The sequence below is a fragment of the Atractosteus spatula genome, chromosome 5 (assembly GCF_055471065.1).
Source record: "Atractosteus spatula isolate fAtrSpa1 chromosome 5, fAtrSpa1.hap1, whole genome shotgun sequence".
Classification (NCBI taxonomy): domain Eukaryota; kingdom Metazoa; phylum Chordata; class Actinopteri; order Semionotiformes; family Lepisosteidae; genus Atractosteus; species Atractosteus spatula.
The window spans coordinates 25,448,267-25,465,564 of NC_142710.1; the positions used below are offsets into that span (position 1 = coordinate 25,448,267).

Sequence of the window (17,298 nt, forward strand, 5' to 3'; positions counted from 1 at the left end):
AAAATATTTTCTAAATCTGTTTTAAACCAATTTGGTTATGAAATATAACATTCAATTCATATTTACAGTGACCGACTGGATATTTTTATCACTCAATAAAGGACTGTAGTGAACTAGCTCCTTTTTAACCTCCTATAGGTTACACATTTCTAGAGAGGGGGGGGGGGGAAAGTCATGGCTTAAATTTCTCTATTTATGTAGAGATTATGATCTTGAACAGCAGCATCAGCTTATTAGAGTATTAGCAATGAATTGAGTGCACTGCCTTTTCAAGGATATCCGCCAAACCATATTTAAACACTGTGAATTGGCTTGAAGGTCATTTGTACACTCTGTAAACATAAGACCCTTTTGTGGTTTTGGTAGATGTACGTGACAGCCTCTTGGAGCACATATCCCTCCTTTTTAATTGTCATGTAACAACCTCATGCAGAGCCAAACTGTCTGCAACACCTCAGCACTTAGAAATTAAACCCTCACCACTGGACCACAGCGTTACTTAACTGTTGCTGGGTCTTTAAAGGAACAATGTACCAGCAGGTTTACTGCAGGATGAATCCAGTGGTTAGCTGAACCTGCAAAGTCAACCTGTCAGAAAATGTATTTGTTCGAAGAATTACAAGAACGCAGAATGCAATAAAAAGGCTATAAAGAAGCTAGTTGTTGTTAGCTGAGGGATCTGAACATACTGTGTGTTCATATCAGCAGAAACTAATGAAAGACAGTACGTTCTATTGAAGCATGTTTCAGAAGGTGAATAACTACTTTTTTGTACATCAGGTTTTAAACAGTTGTGTATGTCAAGATATACTTATATACATTTTAACAATTTGATGCTTGTTTTATCAAGATTACTATTAAGACTGAACAAAATCTTGAAAAAGTAACATTACCATTGAGGGCAAACCAGAGACTATTCCTATTATTCCACCTTAATGCAAATAATAAGAGCACTTCTGAAGAGAATCTTTCCTCCAATATAATTGCCCCGATATTTTCAAAAGATGTGAATGCACCAAGGAAAGGGGGAGGAGAAAAAAAACCTTCTGAAATGGTTCTAATGCCCAGCTGAGAAACTTAATTTTCTAATTTGCTGGAAGTCAAGATGACAGGAAACAAAGCAATTTGCCATATTCTAAACAAACCCCAGCCCCTCTCTCTCTCCAGCTTACGAGTGGTAATTATCCCTAAAAAGAATGCCATTTTATATTAAGCTAAAGTCGCATCAAAATGAGAAAGAGTGCCTCATTACAAGTAATTATGAGGGAATTAGAAACATCATTTAACTAAACGAGCAAATAATGCCCAGGATATTGAAGAATCTGCCTGCACTTCTGCAGACTGCTGCAAGACCCATTACAAAAATTGTACCTCTTAAATGGAATAATTTGAGGCCTTATCTTTCCAGTTCTTTTCTAAAGGGTCTCGGAGAAAGGGGGAAATGGGCTTCAAACAACTGCAAACAACTGTTGAAGAGAAGCTCTGGAGTATTAGTCCCATAATTCAAAGAAAAGATGAGAAATAAGTGTAGGACATTCAAAGGGGAAAATACGTATTAATTACCCATTCATATATTAAAAAATAGAGTGGCTTCTAAATTATAAAATAGCAGTTAGGATTTTTGTAATTGGGGAAAAGGGGGAGAGCTTTTCTTGCACAGAAAAGATTTTGATAATCTTTTATAATCATTTTGATAAATTATATTTGCATGCATTAAAAACATTGTGGTATTCCAAATGATTACCGGACAGTTAGAAATTCTGAATGGCACGATTCAGGTGAAATTGACTAAATTCTGACAAGAACAGGGAGAAGACACCCAGCAATTCACATACTAAAAGAACCATCCCCAAGAGTGGGTCAGACAGAACAGCAAAGTGACTGGGACTAGAAAGTAACTGCCATTAATCCAAAACACAATGGGATCATAAATTCAATATTATGCTAACCAGATAGATAAGCCAGCTTATTATATATATATATAAATGCATTGTGGTATGCTTCCACACCAACCGAATGCGTTAAACTATTTTTGCATATATACAACCATTGATTTTTTTGCCTCAAGTTTCAAATACAGACATGTCCAATTAAAAACAGAAATAAAGGCTCTGATCTGACCAATATAACTAGTCAGATCAGAGCACACTGAACCAACATGCCTGACCACAAGGAGAGCCAGACCCACAAAGCTTTTCCAGCTACTAATATTTTTTGGATATCTGGTCATTTTTGAGTATTGAAGAAAACTTTTTAAACTGCATTCAAAAGTCAACCTCATGGAAGAGGTTTGGGAAATGTGAATTCAGGACTGGTCAGCGACCACCCCCCACACCAGATTGCAGATTCAGATCAGATGGTCTATCCCACAGATGTCCTTCAGATTTTATCACAGTACAAAGTCAAAGGGCAAGTACAACTGACCGCAATATTAGATTTTCAAAAAGCACACCAGCATTCCACGAGGTCTAGCCTTTTTGCACAGCCACTTTGGATTTGTATGGATTTTACATATTTCTGAAATATTTGATCTTACACTTTTGACAATCTGACCAATATTTTCCAAGTTGAAAAATCTAGTTTTAGACCCTGAACATTAATCATTATACACTTCTTGTATTTTGAAGCTTTTATTCGTACACACGATCACACAAACCAATGCAAATAAAATTAAAGTAAAACCATTTATTTTCCTTTTGTGTAAAATTGTGACAGTTACATATATACTGACCAAATACAACATGACATTTTAGATAAGGTGTATGGGTAATTAGTTGCATTAAGGAGCCAGTACGTTTCAGTAAAACATACAAAAGCCAAATAATACATAAGATGTATACTGATGTAACACTTAGAGGTTTTGTGAAGAAATTTGGTTTTTGAGGCTTGAAATTATCAATTTGACCCTCAGCACCACAAAATAAGAGCACTGAAACAGAATGTTGTATTGTACGCGTAGGAAGAAATCTATACATATAAATTTCACAGACAGAATAGGTGTAAAGAAAATACAAAACAGAAAAAAAAACAAAATGTCGGGTTTGGCAGACAGTCATTTCTATACAACAAAAAACTTTTTGAAAAACGGGGATAGCAAAGAATGGTTCTAAAGAAGCACAGAATGTAAGCAGGACATATATTCAAGATTCTCAACTGGATGCCAGCAGATATTCCAAGTGATGTAAGCTTCAGGATGGTAAAAAAAAGCGTGACGAATGAACGAGACCACTCCGAGCTGTGTTTATGTTGATCTGTGGAGGAGAAAAACACTAGAATGAGACTGAGGAAACCGATGGTTTCCTAAGCATTGCAGCTTTTGAACAGAAAAGATTCTGTACGTTACCACAGAAAAAAAATGCTGATCGTTTTACAAGCCATGGGATCATTAAGGTTTTTTTCCCCCAAACTCATGCTATGAGGCTGTTTTATATGCAGAAAGGTGTGTTTTAAATTAGAAAGATTTATTAGAGTGTCTGAAATATCTCAACTACTGTGTACACTGACAGCACTCATTTAGTCGAAGACTGGAAAAAGCAGGTAGACATGGTAAACATGATGGGGGATTCCAACTGGCCAGCCACACAGATGTAGGTTCAGCTCATTAATGGTTCTGGTCAATTTCACCATCACAAGGCCTTGAAGCGACCCTAATATTAACCAAGAGCCAGCAGAAGTGGGTAAGCTTGGTTTAGCTAATAAGGGATGATCACTACAGGCCCCATGAGGCTGATAGGGCAGCTGTGAACTTGTGGTTTTGTCACAGCACTCTCCCACTCCCAGTGTGAAGAAAGTGAACTGCTCTTTGAAGACCACCTTCCAGGAGGAAAGCATAGACAGTCTATGCCAGAGTCCACATCCTTCATCCCAGCTGGTTAACGACTATGTAACACTGATTGTGATTACATTATGAACATTTTTTTAAATGTAAAGTTTATTTTTCTTTAATGTAATAGATAAGATTTCAATGCATATGCCCAACAGTGATGATGCAATACTCTTTCTCGTGTAAATTAAAGTTGCAGCTCTGTTTGAAACCGCATTTTCATCAGGACAACACCATGTCTGTGGTGAATATCACTTTCATAGGTTACAGAGGGGCTCCGATTTTTACAATGGCTTCAATACTTTAACCCAACACGTCATTCTCAATGAAAGGTTCTTAATTGACAACTCAAAAGAGAAACTCAAGAGCATGTTGTTTAAATTTTGTGTTTTCTACTAAAGACAAAGAAGGTTCTTCCAGATCAACCCATGAAACAGGGTTTCTCAATTTTTTTTCACATGCCAGTTTTGTGATGTGCCAAGAAAACCATCTTTGTAGAGTCCAAAAGTGTAAGTCTTAAGGTCTTTCAGTGTATATTTAGAGCTACATTTTCAGCAAACATAAGGAGAACAATCAATGCATTTAAAGTGAAGATATATCTAAACTACCACTCAATTTACTCATAAACGTAAATACTTAAACAGCAAGTAAGAGATCATAATCAAAAGTAATGAAAGTCTTAATGCGGGATAAAATGTTTTACCATAATTAGGTGTAGCAACTACCTTAAAATAACTACAGGAATTGAGTGATCCCACAGTTGCTTTAGGAGAATTTACTGATTTTGCAGGCACCATACATGACCTATATTTTACTTCCTGCAATAAAGCTAAAAAAATAGCTGTTCTTTCTTTCAGGCACACTATTCTTTCTGCGGTCAGCATTCCTTATTAGAATCAAGCCAATCTAAAACACCCCACTCACTGACTAAAAGATGTAGAGCAGTCACCTTATGTACAGTGATTAGCTTTCATCAGGTAATAGTTCCAAATGAGAGATAAGGGTAGTTGTGTATATGATTGGTATACAAAGGATTCTTCACTCTAAAGATAACGTTCTACAATAAAGGCAAAAGCAAGTACCATCAAGAAATCAGGAAACCCAAGTGGAGTTAGAACTGAAGCACTTTACTGAGACATTTGATGACAGTAATATCTTTTTTCTACAAAGAATGGAGTTTTTTGGCTTGGTAGGATTAGGCTTTTCCTTGACTTTATATTTATCATTAATATTTTGCATCGTTGATTCTGTTAGTTCTATACTAAAGGTCATTTTTCAAGCAAAATCTCTAAAAACCAATCTAGGGAAAACTAAGGAAATTTGAAAATTTAGAGAAATCTCAAGAACATCTAAAACTAAAACAAGATTAAAAGAATTTTCAACAGGATAAAATTTCTTTAGTGCCAACAAAACCTAGGGATGGATTCAGAGTCTCATGCAATCAGGACATGAATATGCATAGCAAAGAAAAAACGATTAAAGCTCATAACTCCAATCTTCACCAACAGCATGCAAACATTTTCAAATGCATAGCACCATCTAGAATCCAGCAGCAGTAAGAGCTGTTTTTAAGATACTGATAGCCATGGAATAGCTGTACTACTATCCAGAACAAAGACTTTTCCTTTAGCTTCCCACATCCCCAGTTTGAGAACTTCTGTAGTATCATTACCTGTTTGATAAACATTTTCTAAAAGGATTATCCAAGAGAAATCTCTTTATCCCATTAAAAGCCTATTCAGATTAACAATAGAAATGAGCTTTGTAAATGTATGCATTTTTAAGAGCATCTTTTTAGGTTCCAATAAAAATAAATGGTTACAGCAATGACGAAACGGCTGAAAACCACCCCTCTGAGGCGCCAAACAGAGTGCTATTTATATGTATGCAGTCCCCATTTTCTGGTGACATAAAGCAGAATCACAAAAAATCTGTTTAGCTCAAACCAGCTTTTGACCATTATAGTCAATAAATGAAAGATTGTATAGGTTACAAATGACAAGGCTGCATCAAAACCTAGTTACAGTTTTCTCAAATTCAGTTAAAGACAGAAACAGGTCCTGAGAGTTGCCTGTCTTAATGCATTGCAATTGCTTTAAAATTTTCAAAAGCAGATTCATAGCTCTGCATTTTGTCAGCGTATTACATACTCATCCCTACCACCCACCTCTGGGAACCCTTACTAATAGAGAATTGCTGAAGTTATGAAATCATGTCAAGACTGACTACTAAAGCTTTATATTTTCTGATAAATCAGAGACAGTCTTACTTCAGAAGCTGAAACCACTTCTGAGGCCATCTTCTAGAAACCAATCTATTGAATACTTATGCATAACTGGCAATCCATACCCTCCTTGTGAATTGAACAGGAGAAATGGAAATGTCCACAAAAGAAGTCCTGGACTATAATTATGTAAAATATTTAAGCTTGACCACTGCTTGTGCATAAGCAATTTTACCCCCCCCCTACTAATCAGATACTAAGGTCATGTAGCTTTTAATCTTCTGTAAAAAAAACAAAGAAACTATTTACAATGTGTGGCTTATTAAAGTTCAAGAACTGGCCTCCAAAATTCATCCACTAGTCCCTTAACTATGACCATTTTAATGTACATCTTTAGTTCCCTTTATGTACATATACATACAACTACACTAACATTGGTGAGCTTTCTCTTTAAACTGATGTTAAAAAAGGAGACATTTGGTCCCTAATAAAATGCACTGCAATAAAGAGCAACAAAAACTGCCTAAAGAATAAAAAAATATATTTATGCAAAATGGTTCATTTCCCCCAAATCTCAACTGAACCTCATCAATGGCTACATTCTCCATTCATTAGAAATCCAAAGGTTAAGGTGGGCTGTTAGCAACTCACTTGCCCCAGTGCTCATCTGTAATACCTTCCAGTTCCTTGCGGTCTATCATTAAAAATCTAACCTGTACAAAAGTTACTGTCTACATCTTTGATTGGTTCAGCTACCTAAGCTTTAAGAACTCTGGTGGGTTTTATCTGGAAAAACAGTACATAATACAGTACTGTTAAACACTCCCTTACAGGGATATCCCAAATGTTAAGCAATGCAATTGACACATGTATAGGATCTTGTAGATTTCAATATCTTTAAAAACCCATGAGAGAAAATATTATAAAAAAGGACAATTTCTTGTGTGAAATATGCGATCATGCTGTATTTTAAGTTGATTTTAAATTTGTCAACAACTCCTCTTTGGCTTTTCATTTGATTTACAATGAGTTATAATTTGCTCTAAGACAGAGTGACAATAAGAACTCATTAGACAACAGATTTAAATAGACCGTGTTCCCATGATGTCAGGGAGACAGAATGAGAATTTGACATTCTGCACAGAACAAAACAAGAGGGAAAAAAAAATCAAAAGTAGGCATATTTTATCTGTCAGACGTCTATCAACCAGCGGATATTGAACCTCAGGAGAGCGCAAGATAAAAATCGGTACTGACTGCAGTGGCAGCTGCACTTTACCCATATCAATAATTCTATTCATGGAATTAGAAAAATTAATAAACGGATAGCTGGCAAAGGGATTAAAAGAAATCGCCTTGGCAAAAGAAACTCACTTGGGCTTTGTCTCGGCGTCTGTGACCTGGCGGATATAGACGGCATCTTCAGGGTGCTCGATGTCGCCCTGCTCGTGCATGTAGGAAGAGGCAATGGCCAGAGTGGTGCCGTCATTACTGAATGCCAGAGAGGAGATGCTGGTAGGGTAGCGGTGAAACTGGCACAAACGCTTCTTATTAAAGGGATCCCAGATATTCACAAATCCATCAGAGCCCCCTGACAAAAGGACAAAAACAGCAGTTAAACTTTTACTTTACTTAAATGCGTAAGAGAACTTAAAATGTACACATTCTATCTTTTGTAAAAAGGGGGGACACTACATTTTTTTTAAAGCTTTACAAAAATCCAATCTTTCACAAGTCGCCGGCCAGTGTTAAGGTATTGTTCAATGCACTGGAAGTTGAAGGACTGGATTCACAATGCCAAAAACTGCAAATATCAAGAAGTCTAACTGCAACTGATCCTGTGTTCAGGCACTAATGTGCACTCCATACCACAACAGTTTCAAGTTTCGGCTCAATATTAAGCACTGAAAATCAGATGACATTTTGTAATGTATGGCAAGTCAGGATTATGAAATATAGAACAAAAAGCTAAGAATAAAAACTAGACAAAATGAAATAAAACCTTAGAATGCTTAAAAAGATTGGAGCCAAAAGCTTAATTAACCCACTTCTTTAACCCTATATGAATTCTACCTTCACTTGAAGGCAGACACAAGGTCATCCCCAAGCAGTATACATACCTGTGGCAAAAGTGTTGTGCACACTGTGGAATGAGATAGCATTGACCGGGTAAACCTGCTCAATGCCATTTTCCTTTAACCTGTGGCATTTAAAAGCATATTTCTTCTTCTGCACCTCTGGGCTGGGGTCCAGGTACTCCACTGCAACCCGACCTTCAATCGAGCTCAGCACGTAGCCCTAAAACAGAAGTATCAGCATGTCACCATTGCTCTCTCAGAAAATGGCAAAGTCTCTAAATCCAGAAAGAAACTGAAAAACTGGGCATTAAGAGACATGCATAGAGAAGACTGGACCTATTGCAAGGCTTCCAAAACACTGGCTTCCAAAAGCAGTTGTACTTTAGAGCTTAAGTTAAATGGATATTTTAGATACCAAAGAATAAATGTTCATTGTTTTCAGGAATGAATTAAAAAAACATCTTTAAGTTATAGCAATTTTTGTTATCTGAAATGTCTGAATTACACAGAAGTCAGAAACCTGACATAGCATTAAAGACACAAAGTTTCAGTCTTCACCTGCTTGTTGGGGAAGGCCCGGATACAACGGGTTTGGTATTTCAGACTTGACTCCCTCCTCTGCTGCACATAACCCATGTTCCTAAGGTCCCACACAAGGACTCTCCGCCCTGCTGTTCCCACAATCAACCGATCTCCTGCCACAGACAATGTGTAGACCTGGAGAAAGGAAGAAATGTTACGCTTAGAATTTTGAAGATGGCTAGATAACTCAACAGGTATGCATTATTAATGCCAAGGTTTTAAAACTATATTAGATATATAATTTCCAAATGATGGCTACCAAGTTCTACATTCAGGTTTCCATACAAAAAAAGGCCCATTTCAGAGAACAGCTTCTACGATCATGAAATATTTAGCTTTTAAACATTTTAATAGTCAAAATACATTCAAGGCTGCATATTCGATTTTCTTTATATTCTGTAGCTGATATTCCAGTCATAAACCATCCCACAAAGCATGCTGTGCTTGCTTTTCACATTGGCTTGCTGAATCCTGAAGCACAGCACATCTCAACAAATCTTCACTGCAATGCCAGGTGCTGTCTTTTCCAGTTTAACTACTCCAAATCATTTCGATTGCCCTGCTATTAAAAATTGTAATTCATACCCACCATTTAGGCAATACATAACACAAGCAATTCTTTATAAATATTGGTTGTCAGCCAGAGCTTTCATGCTAAATGGTCTCTTCTGCCCTTCTCACATTGTAAATCAAGCACCAAAGCTGACAGGTCATGCAGATTCTTGCAAGTCGATGGTGTGCAAACATCCATCCAGTGAAGTATTACAAAAACTGATGACATAATGAACCCTGCGGAACTAATAAACAGCTTCATTCACAGGGGCTGTCGCTTTCTCTACAATCTGTCACAAATTCATCCCTTTACCTCACTCATGCCAAAGTCTGCCATAAATCACAGCCGTTATCTAATGCAATCCATTTATCCTGAACACACAGATTTCACTGAAATTGGGTCAAGAATAATCTGTGCCATATTACACACTTTCAGCAGTGTAATGTTGCCATTAACACTTAGGGCAAAGAGCCTACCCTCCAGTAGATAAAGACCTAAGAAATCATACAGCTGCCACCACTTATTTTCTTATTTATAAGGCACGCTTAAGAACAAAGGAGGGGCAACCCTGGTCCTGAAGAACCGCAATACAGCAGATGTTGCAAAACCACCCCGACCATTTCTATAGTTAGAATATGTGAGGTTCGATTGATTTAACTGGATCGATCAAGGCACGAAGGGACAAGACTGGAATTGTATAGTGGAACTTTCATTTTAAAGTGCCTCTAAAATGCTTAATTGAACCATTTGTTTGCTAAAGCAGTCACATCACAATTGTACCAAGTACTTTGGGCTTGTTTTAAGGGTAACCCATTGAAGCTTCTGAAGAAAAGCTCCCCAGGACGGCCATCTGCGTTTTAGAGATTCATGGATGCCAAGGAAAGACACAAAGTAACATTTCCAAAAAGTGAGGCTTACTGGTTTCACTTTGCTCAGAAAAACAGGACTGTTAAGTGTACAGAACCTGACATTCTTATTTGCATGTTCAAGGTAATAATGCCCCTATTGTCAGCGATGGTGAAACTGAAATACATCCTCGTAGTCATGTTAAATTACTCAGCTCCTGTTGTTTTCCGTGAAAGAAAGGACATTTTCTTTATCCTTTTGCTGGAATTTATTTGCAAAGGATGATGCCAATATATCTTTTTTAAAAGCACCAAAATGAAAGAGCTACCTTTCAATTTATCAATTAACTTCAAATCCATGTTAAATCCATGTTAAATCCATGTTAAACACATAACTAATAGAAACAGAAAACTAATTGTCTGTTAAGTAAGGAAGGATATTTAAAAGGTACAAAGCAATCCAACAGACTTTTTTTATTTGACCCCAAAAATATTTCTCAATGGAAGGATGACTTGTGAAGACTGTCCTAGCACTGTCTGGATAGAAACCTATTTTGATTTATGGACAGTTGAAGACGCATATGTAAGCCTGAAAATGTACCTGTAATACACTACAGTATAACACCAATTTTACATTCATGTTCGTTTAGGTGTTTTTGCAGTATTTTTTCCCCCCAACAAGTGCATTTTTCCCCAACTTTTGTTAGTATACCGACAAACCTTTAGTGTGTTTAATCATGTCTATATCACCCCTAAATTGAATTCCTTGACTTACACCTCACTAAAAAAAATGGTTACTGGTATTATCATTAAAGACAATAATTGTCTAAGGCGCTGTTCATGCTGAGAACCAAATACTTACCAATATCAAAAACAAAGCTTGCATATTTATTAGGGAGGAAGGATTGAAAAATGCATCAATTAGCAGGACAATTATAATTATACAGAGGTGGGCTGATTAAATTATCATTGCCTGCTATTGGCTAACAGAAGAAATGAATGCTACACAGGACAAGATCACATTTTTACAGAACAGCATATTGGCACCTGATAAATTTAAGCAAGTGCCAGTTTGAACCTGCTGATGGCACAAAGAGAAGCAGCACAAAATAGCACCCACCCCCTCATATTTCAACACAAACATCTTCGAGTTTACTGATGAGGCCATTACAATTACTGCAAGAAAGTGGCCGAATAATGAGATATGCACTCCTCTGAAAGTTGTTCATGAGGGTAGAAATCGCCATTTACAAAAGGTTACTGAATTTACACATTTCTTTCATGGTGGAACACCTAATATGCACAGCAATAAAGTTGAGTATAACTGGATTCCCTTTGTAAAGAACTAAAGTGCAAATTGTTCTAAGTCCTGTAACAGCTGCTTTTGCACTAGCACCATAAATGGGTCATATGAGCAATTTCACACTGTGGTTGAAATAACCAGATCCAGAGATCTGGTTGTAGGATCCAGAGAATGAAGAACGTAATTCATGGACAAAACCCTAGTATATGTACAGACAGAAGCCCTTTTAAGAGTTTCTGTATTTTTTCCTATACCATTAAGTCCCCAACGTCTCAAAGCACATTAAAAGTCAGACTGCATGCAATATCTGTAAGCATTTTCCTATACAAGACAATGGTTTCAAAGTGTCTAGGGGCAGGGAACTATTTCTAGCATTGGAAAAAAATAAGATACTCTGTACAACAAGATCAAGTGTATAATTAAGATCTATTTAATATTCACAAAGCTTTATTTTAATCTGAAACTCTCCCAAACTTGTGTGAATCCAATGCACTGGTTTAAATCATCAATAGTAGCAACTAGTAATATTTTTCAGGCTGTCTCAGACAATAGCTGGCAGAAGAATGTGCTTGCCACATAAATCTACAGTCCTACGCAAGCACAAATACCAGGATTCCAAAAGTATATGCAAGACCTAGTATACAGATTGTCTATCAAATAAGAGGAGTATTAGGACAGTTTGTTAGGAATATGGAAATCCAGAGGATGATCAGAGCACCTTGTTTTAATAGCACCAGTCAATTCACATCTGAAATTCTACTAGCGTGGAAAGGTCATGTCAGTACATCACACGTGAGGTATCAAACACGTATGTGGAAGCAGCTAGGCCCTCCACCAAACTCCCTCTGATAAAATGGTTACCCAATGGTTACCTCCAGCGCAGCAAACCATTCGAAAAAGGCACACTTGACATTTCTCCTCCACCTTATAAAGACCAATTTGCATGATGTAGAATGAAAAAAGATTTTTCACTATCAAGGACTTTGATCTCATGCGGTTGTTTGGAGTTGGAAGTTGTGGACTGCATGCATTAATCAAATGTCTTTAATTTGGCAAGTTGTCATCGTTCCACTCCTACTACCGATGACAAAAATGTATCAATTTATAGTGTTGATCTTCTGGAGTCAAGATGCACAGACATGCCTCTGCTCTGAGTTTACTCCAGAACACAATGGAATTTCACAACATTGTGTTACTCCAGAACACAATGTTGTGAAATTTACACAAAAAGCTTATAGAGGATAAGGTTACGATTTTTCTAATAATTCTATTCCTTTTGACATTATGCTTTACAAAACAGAGACTACTGCAAACAGTATTAGGACTTATTCTACTTTAAAAATATTTGGATCTTTTTGATGAATGTATGTCCATAAACATAGCACACCCCAGCTGGCAGCCCTGAAAGGAGCAGCCAACAACTGATAAGAGTTCCTAAAATACTCTGTAACCTGGCGAGAGTCACTTCTGGAGAAACTAATAACTGAAGAAATTTCAGGAACAACAGTGTCCATGCCATCCAGTGTGGACAGGAGAATTGTAAAAAAATAGCAGCAGGCATAATATTAAAGGAAATGTCATGACACATCAGGATTTGTAACATATTACAAAGCTGTTAAACCTGGATTTGACTTCTGATGTATTTATGAAGAAGGCTTGAGCAAGTACACTGAAATCTGGAATATTAAAATATTTTAATGGTATGCCGATATTGGCTCTGGTAGTTGAATGGTTTGTGACAAACAATGCACACTTTTAAAAAATCTGAAGTCAACATTTTCTTTGCAATGAAGAACCACTTCATTTTAGGCACTTACAATGGCCCACTTTACAAATACAGTAAACAAACACCTCTGCAAAAACACCATCTGAATAAAATAAAACTGATTACGCAAGATGTCTATTTGGAAGATTTCTGATGCTACCAGAAGAATAATTAGGAATCACTGCTGTGAACTGGGCTTAACTCCTCAGCCTCATTAAAGTGTCAGCATAACTCAATATAAACTCCCCCATCAACAACAAAATTAATTCACTTTCAGCTATTACACAATTTTTTTTTACTACGTTTGAAATTCATATCTTTCCAAACTGGAATTCCCAATTTTTGATCAACTCAGCATGGCAATATAACCCCTCTACAAGGACACTGTAAATCCTCTTCCCTGTCACTGTTGACTCACCATTTAACTCTTAAAGCTCCACAATGTCCTGCAGCACAGTAATTTATTATAGGCACGACCCATGCAAAAAACCCATAGGTGTCAAGCAAGTCCCAGTGATCACTATTCTGCAGAAATGCAAGTAACTTTGCCATCTCAAACCCACATAATCAGCAAATATTGCACCATTCCTTGGGAAATCCAAACACTAAAATTAAAGGCACAACCGAGGCCTGAATCCGTGAACACAGGGACTATAGGACTCCACTGTATTCTAAGCAAGACCTTAAATGGTTGAGACTCACAGAATCTCAATTAATTCATTCAACTTTATTTGTCATTATACTTACACAGGTGCATAATAGTGAAAAGTGTTTCTCATTAGTCACTCAGGTGCGGTATATAAGTAGAACAGAAGATAAGACAATAGACAATAACAATAACAGTGTAATAACATAACGTAATCGAAACTGTGCAAATACGCAAACACAGAAAAGAATACAACATGACAAAAACAGTGCAAAGTAATTCGGGGAACAGTGCAAAAATAGTACGGTGATTAATAAATATTACAACTAATACAGTTTTAGGTACAATTTTGGCTTACATTCAGTTGTCGTGTATGTAGTGGTGTTGGAGTACAGTCATTGTGGGTATAGGAAGAAGTTAGGAGTTACTGCTGCAACATTAATAGAACTATAATTTATATAACAAAGCAAATGCTTCACACACCAAGTAAAATAAAGATACCAGTAACAAGTATTCTGGAATCCGATTGTCTCAGCACATTTACCTTTTCAGGTTGGGAAAAGGTGCCAGCATTGCAGGGGGTACGGGGATCCCAGAGCCGGACAGACCGATCCCAGCTGCCTGTTACCATGACGTTAACCTCTGGACAGTATTCCACACATCGGATCGGCGCGTCGTGGGTTCCCACTATTGTCTCTGTAAGGAAGGGGATCAGGGACCACACTGTCAAAGAATGGATTCAGACTGTTCCACAGTGTTAAACTAGGAAGGAGAACTGGGCTAGGTCATTTAGTATTAGGCTTATACACTTTTAAATACACCTAAAAAATTTAATTATAATGGAACTCTGCTGAGCAGAACTGAATATCACAGCTCCAGTCTACAGTACAACATGATTAACCTGCCCCAGTCAGAAAGCTGTTTCCATATGGTGAAGACTGAGTGGTCCCATGGCTGCTTGCAGTTTGAGGCCTACCTTGATCTGTGTTTAAATCATGCGTTTTCAACTGCATGTCTAGGCCACCACTCCAAGCATGCGTAGGGTCCTATGAGACAATGTAAACAGAAGCTATCATTACAGCTGCCCGCCACTGCCGAAATACTGAACTAATGCAAATTTCGTAATAAAACTGAAAGATACTACTTGGCTTTCCAGTTAATATTTATTTCAAAAAGCAGTTTTAAAGTGCAGAGGTCTACATTTTTACAATGGTGCTAGAAAATAAAAAAGATATTTAGTAAAATTTGCAATAAACTACTGTTTCTGTTGTCCATTACTTAAACTTAACAAGGCAGTGTAAATCTGCACCAATAAAGCAGACATGGGAAAAAGTGGATGCGCTGAATGCCAAAGTGCTATAGATACACTCCTGATGCATCACTTACATAAAAGGCACAGTCGAGCACAGGTGCCAAGTGCTGGTACTTCATCCTCATGGAGTTGGCGCCAACATCGTACAGGCGGACTGTGGTGTCCCATGAGGAAACCAACAGGAACTGGGAGGTGCTGGGGCTGAACTTCACGGCCGACGTGCTGTCCTCAGGGCCCTGGCTCAGCTTGAATTCATTAGAACCCGTCATTTGGGAGACCTGTGGAGGGGTGCAGAAGACACGGACATAAAACCACAGCAAAACGACACTACTGCTTCCCAACTCCATCCCTCGGGTACTGCTGCCAGCCCTAAGTACAGCACCCAATTGCTTCACAACGCATGTTAGTTAAAACGACATATTAAGTATTCACATATCCTTGACTGCAAACTAAATGACTTATGCTTTGTGTTTTTAAAAAAAGATGCAAAGCAGAGCATGCTTTGGTGCAGCTTAGATGAGGCAAATAAGGTTCGCTCAAAGCTAAACACAGGAATCACTAGAAAAGATTAAATAAAAAGTAACAAGTAATAGGTTTATTCCATGCTGAAAAGAGAAGAAAGAAAACACGTTTCGACCGTGGAGCCTTCTTCAAGTGTGAGAGGTGTAAATGAAAAGTGTCATGCATTAATCCTTACATAATGTCAGATGTTTACATTTTGATCAATGCGGGAAAGGTACATCTTTTCCCCTCTGCCTACACAGATTTTTCTTGACTCCTCCTCATCCCCCCCCTCTGTTGTCCTGAAACCTGGGGTGACCCTTGGTGCATCTGCTTTCCGACAGGTTCCCTGCAGGATCCACCCTTTGTACAGAAAGCTCATCCATGTGCGCTCGGTTCATGGCCCAAGCTCTTCCACTCTATAAATGTGACTAAGGTACTCACTTAGTATGCTCAAGCTTATCCGAAATCCTGCAGCTCATTAAACATGTCCTCCCTCTGCTATACACCCACATACCTCCTCTTCTTTAGTGGCTACCTATGATCACTCAGAAAATCCTTCTGCTTAGCCCCTTACTCACCCCCTTGTTTGTCTTAATAATCCTTCTCGTCTTCTGCCGCCCTTGTCTTCACTCTATCTCAATGTGAAGACCCTTCGTTGTCTTTCCTCACACTGCTTGTGATGAAACCAGATTCCACAGCACAACAGGACCGGAACATCTTACACACCTTCACAAGACTCACGTGTTGACTCTAGAATCCACCCTACTTTGCTCTGTCTTGATTTCACCTACTTACTCCTTAACTGACTGTACAAAGTTTAATGTTAAAACTTCTTTTCTACCACTCATTACGGTGCGTAGCCTTTATACGTAATAATACTGAACTTAACGCCCTTGGATGAATTACAAAAAAAATACGCACTTAACCCCATATTTTTAATTCAAAGGCAAATGTCTGAAATGCATGTGCTTATTTTTGTTTTATAATTTCCACGGTAAGTCCTGTTGATGTCAAATGCTCCACGAAACGTTAAAGTACTTTGTTAAACGTTTGGAAAATAACACGTGACACACCCCACAAAGTGCGTCACTTTTTAGCTTGGCCTTAAAATTTAACCTAAAACGTCAATTACATTGGTAATACAACTAATTTGCGTGTACGAATCACGACGCCACTGCTAATGCGAAATGTTATCTCAAATAAATCCTAGATCTTTGTTGACGTACTGTCGCATTATAACTCGTTACACACTAGTTGCAAAACATATTTCTCCTTCTCTACACGATCCTTTTAATAATAGGTCCGTGAATGTTATTAAGACATTTCGGGGATATATATTTTACGTGCGTTGGAAAATATCCTGCGAGAACTGGACAATCTGGAATAGTAACAATGTCTGAAACAAAAAGACAGACTAGGCCCAAAATACGCCTCGTATACCAGCAATTCCCAATTCATCCGGCCATTCTACTCAATAAGAGATTCAATAAATGTTTAAAGTCTTTATATTTCCATCACTCACCTTTATCAGTAATACAAAAAAAGATTTAAAAATCGCGAAGGACAACAAATCGACTTAAATTTAACTATCTCAATCCGTCTTCGATGTAGTACCCTTTCCGCTTCAATCACTGTGACTTCTACCCCCCACTTCAATGCGTGA

At 37.7% G+C, this 17,298-nt stretch overlaps 1 protein-coding gene across 3 annotated transcripts; it reads right to left on the bottom strand.

Moving 5' to 3' along the window:
- Positions 1-2,670: 2,670 nt before the first annotated feature.
- On the bottom strand, positions 2,671-17,298 carry bub3 (BUB3 mitotic checkpoint protein). 3 transcript variants are annotated; one of them, XM_088916195.1, is made up of 8 exons: positions 17,158-17,298; positions 15,206-15,409; positions 14,796-14,865; positions 14,364-14,515; positions 8,684-8,842; positions 8,168-8,345; positions 7,422-7,638; positions 2,671-3,251 (listed from the first exon to the last, which is right to left on the bottom strand). In XM_088916195.1, the coding sequence occupies exons 2-8, from the start codon at positions 15,398-15,400 to the stop codon at positions 3,242-3,244; spliced, it is 981 nt and encodes a 326-aa protein (XP_088772321.1). In that variant the 5' UTR covers positions 15,401-15,409; positions 17,158-17,298; the 3' UTR covers positions 2,671-3,241. The 3 variants fall into 3 exon arrangements, with proteins under 3 accessions (XP_088772321.1, XP_088772322.1, XP_088772323.1); XM_088916196.1 differs by lacking the exon at positions 17,158-17,298 and adding an exon at positions 16,214-16,289; XM_088916197.1 differs by lacking the exon at positions 2,671-3,251 and having other exon boundaries at positions 7,418-7,638; positions 17,158-17,289.

Coding starts and splice junctions, on each gene's coding strand:
- bub3 (XM_088916195.1), bottom strand. CDS start 15,400: ATGACGGGTTCTAATGAATTCAAGCTGAGCCAGGGCCCTGAGGACAGC. Junction 14,516..14,795: donor TGATTTAAACACAGATCAAG/GTAGGCCTCAAA, acceptor CCTTCCTTACAG/AGACAATAGTGGGAACCCAC. Junction 7,639..8,167: donor GCACAACACTTTTGCCACAG/GTATGTATACTG, acceptor TCCTTTTGTCAG/GGGGCTCTGATGGATTTGTG.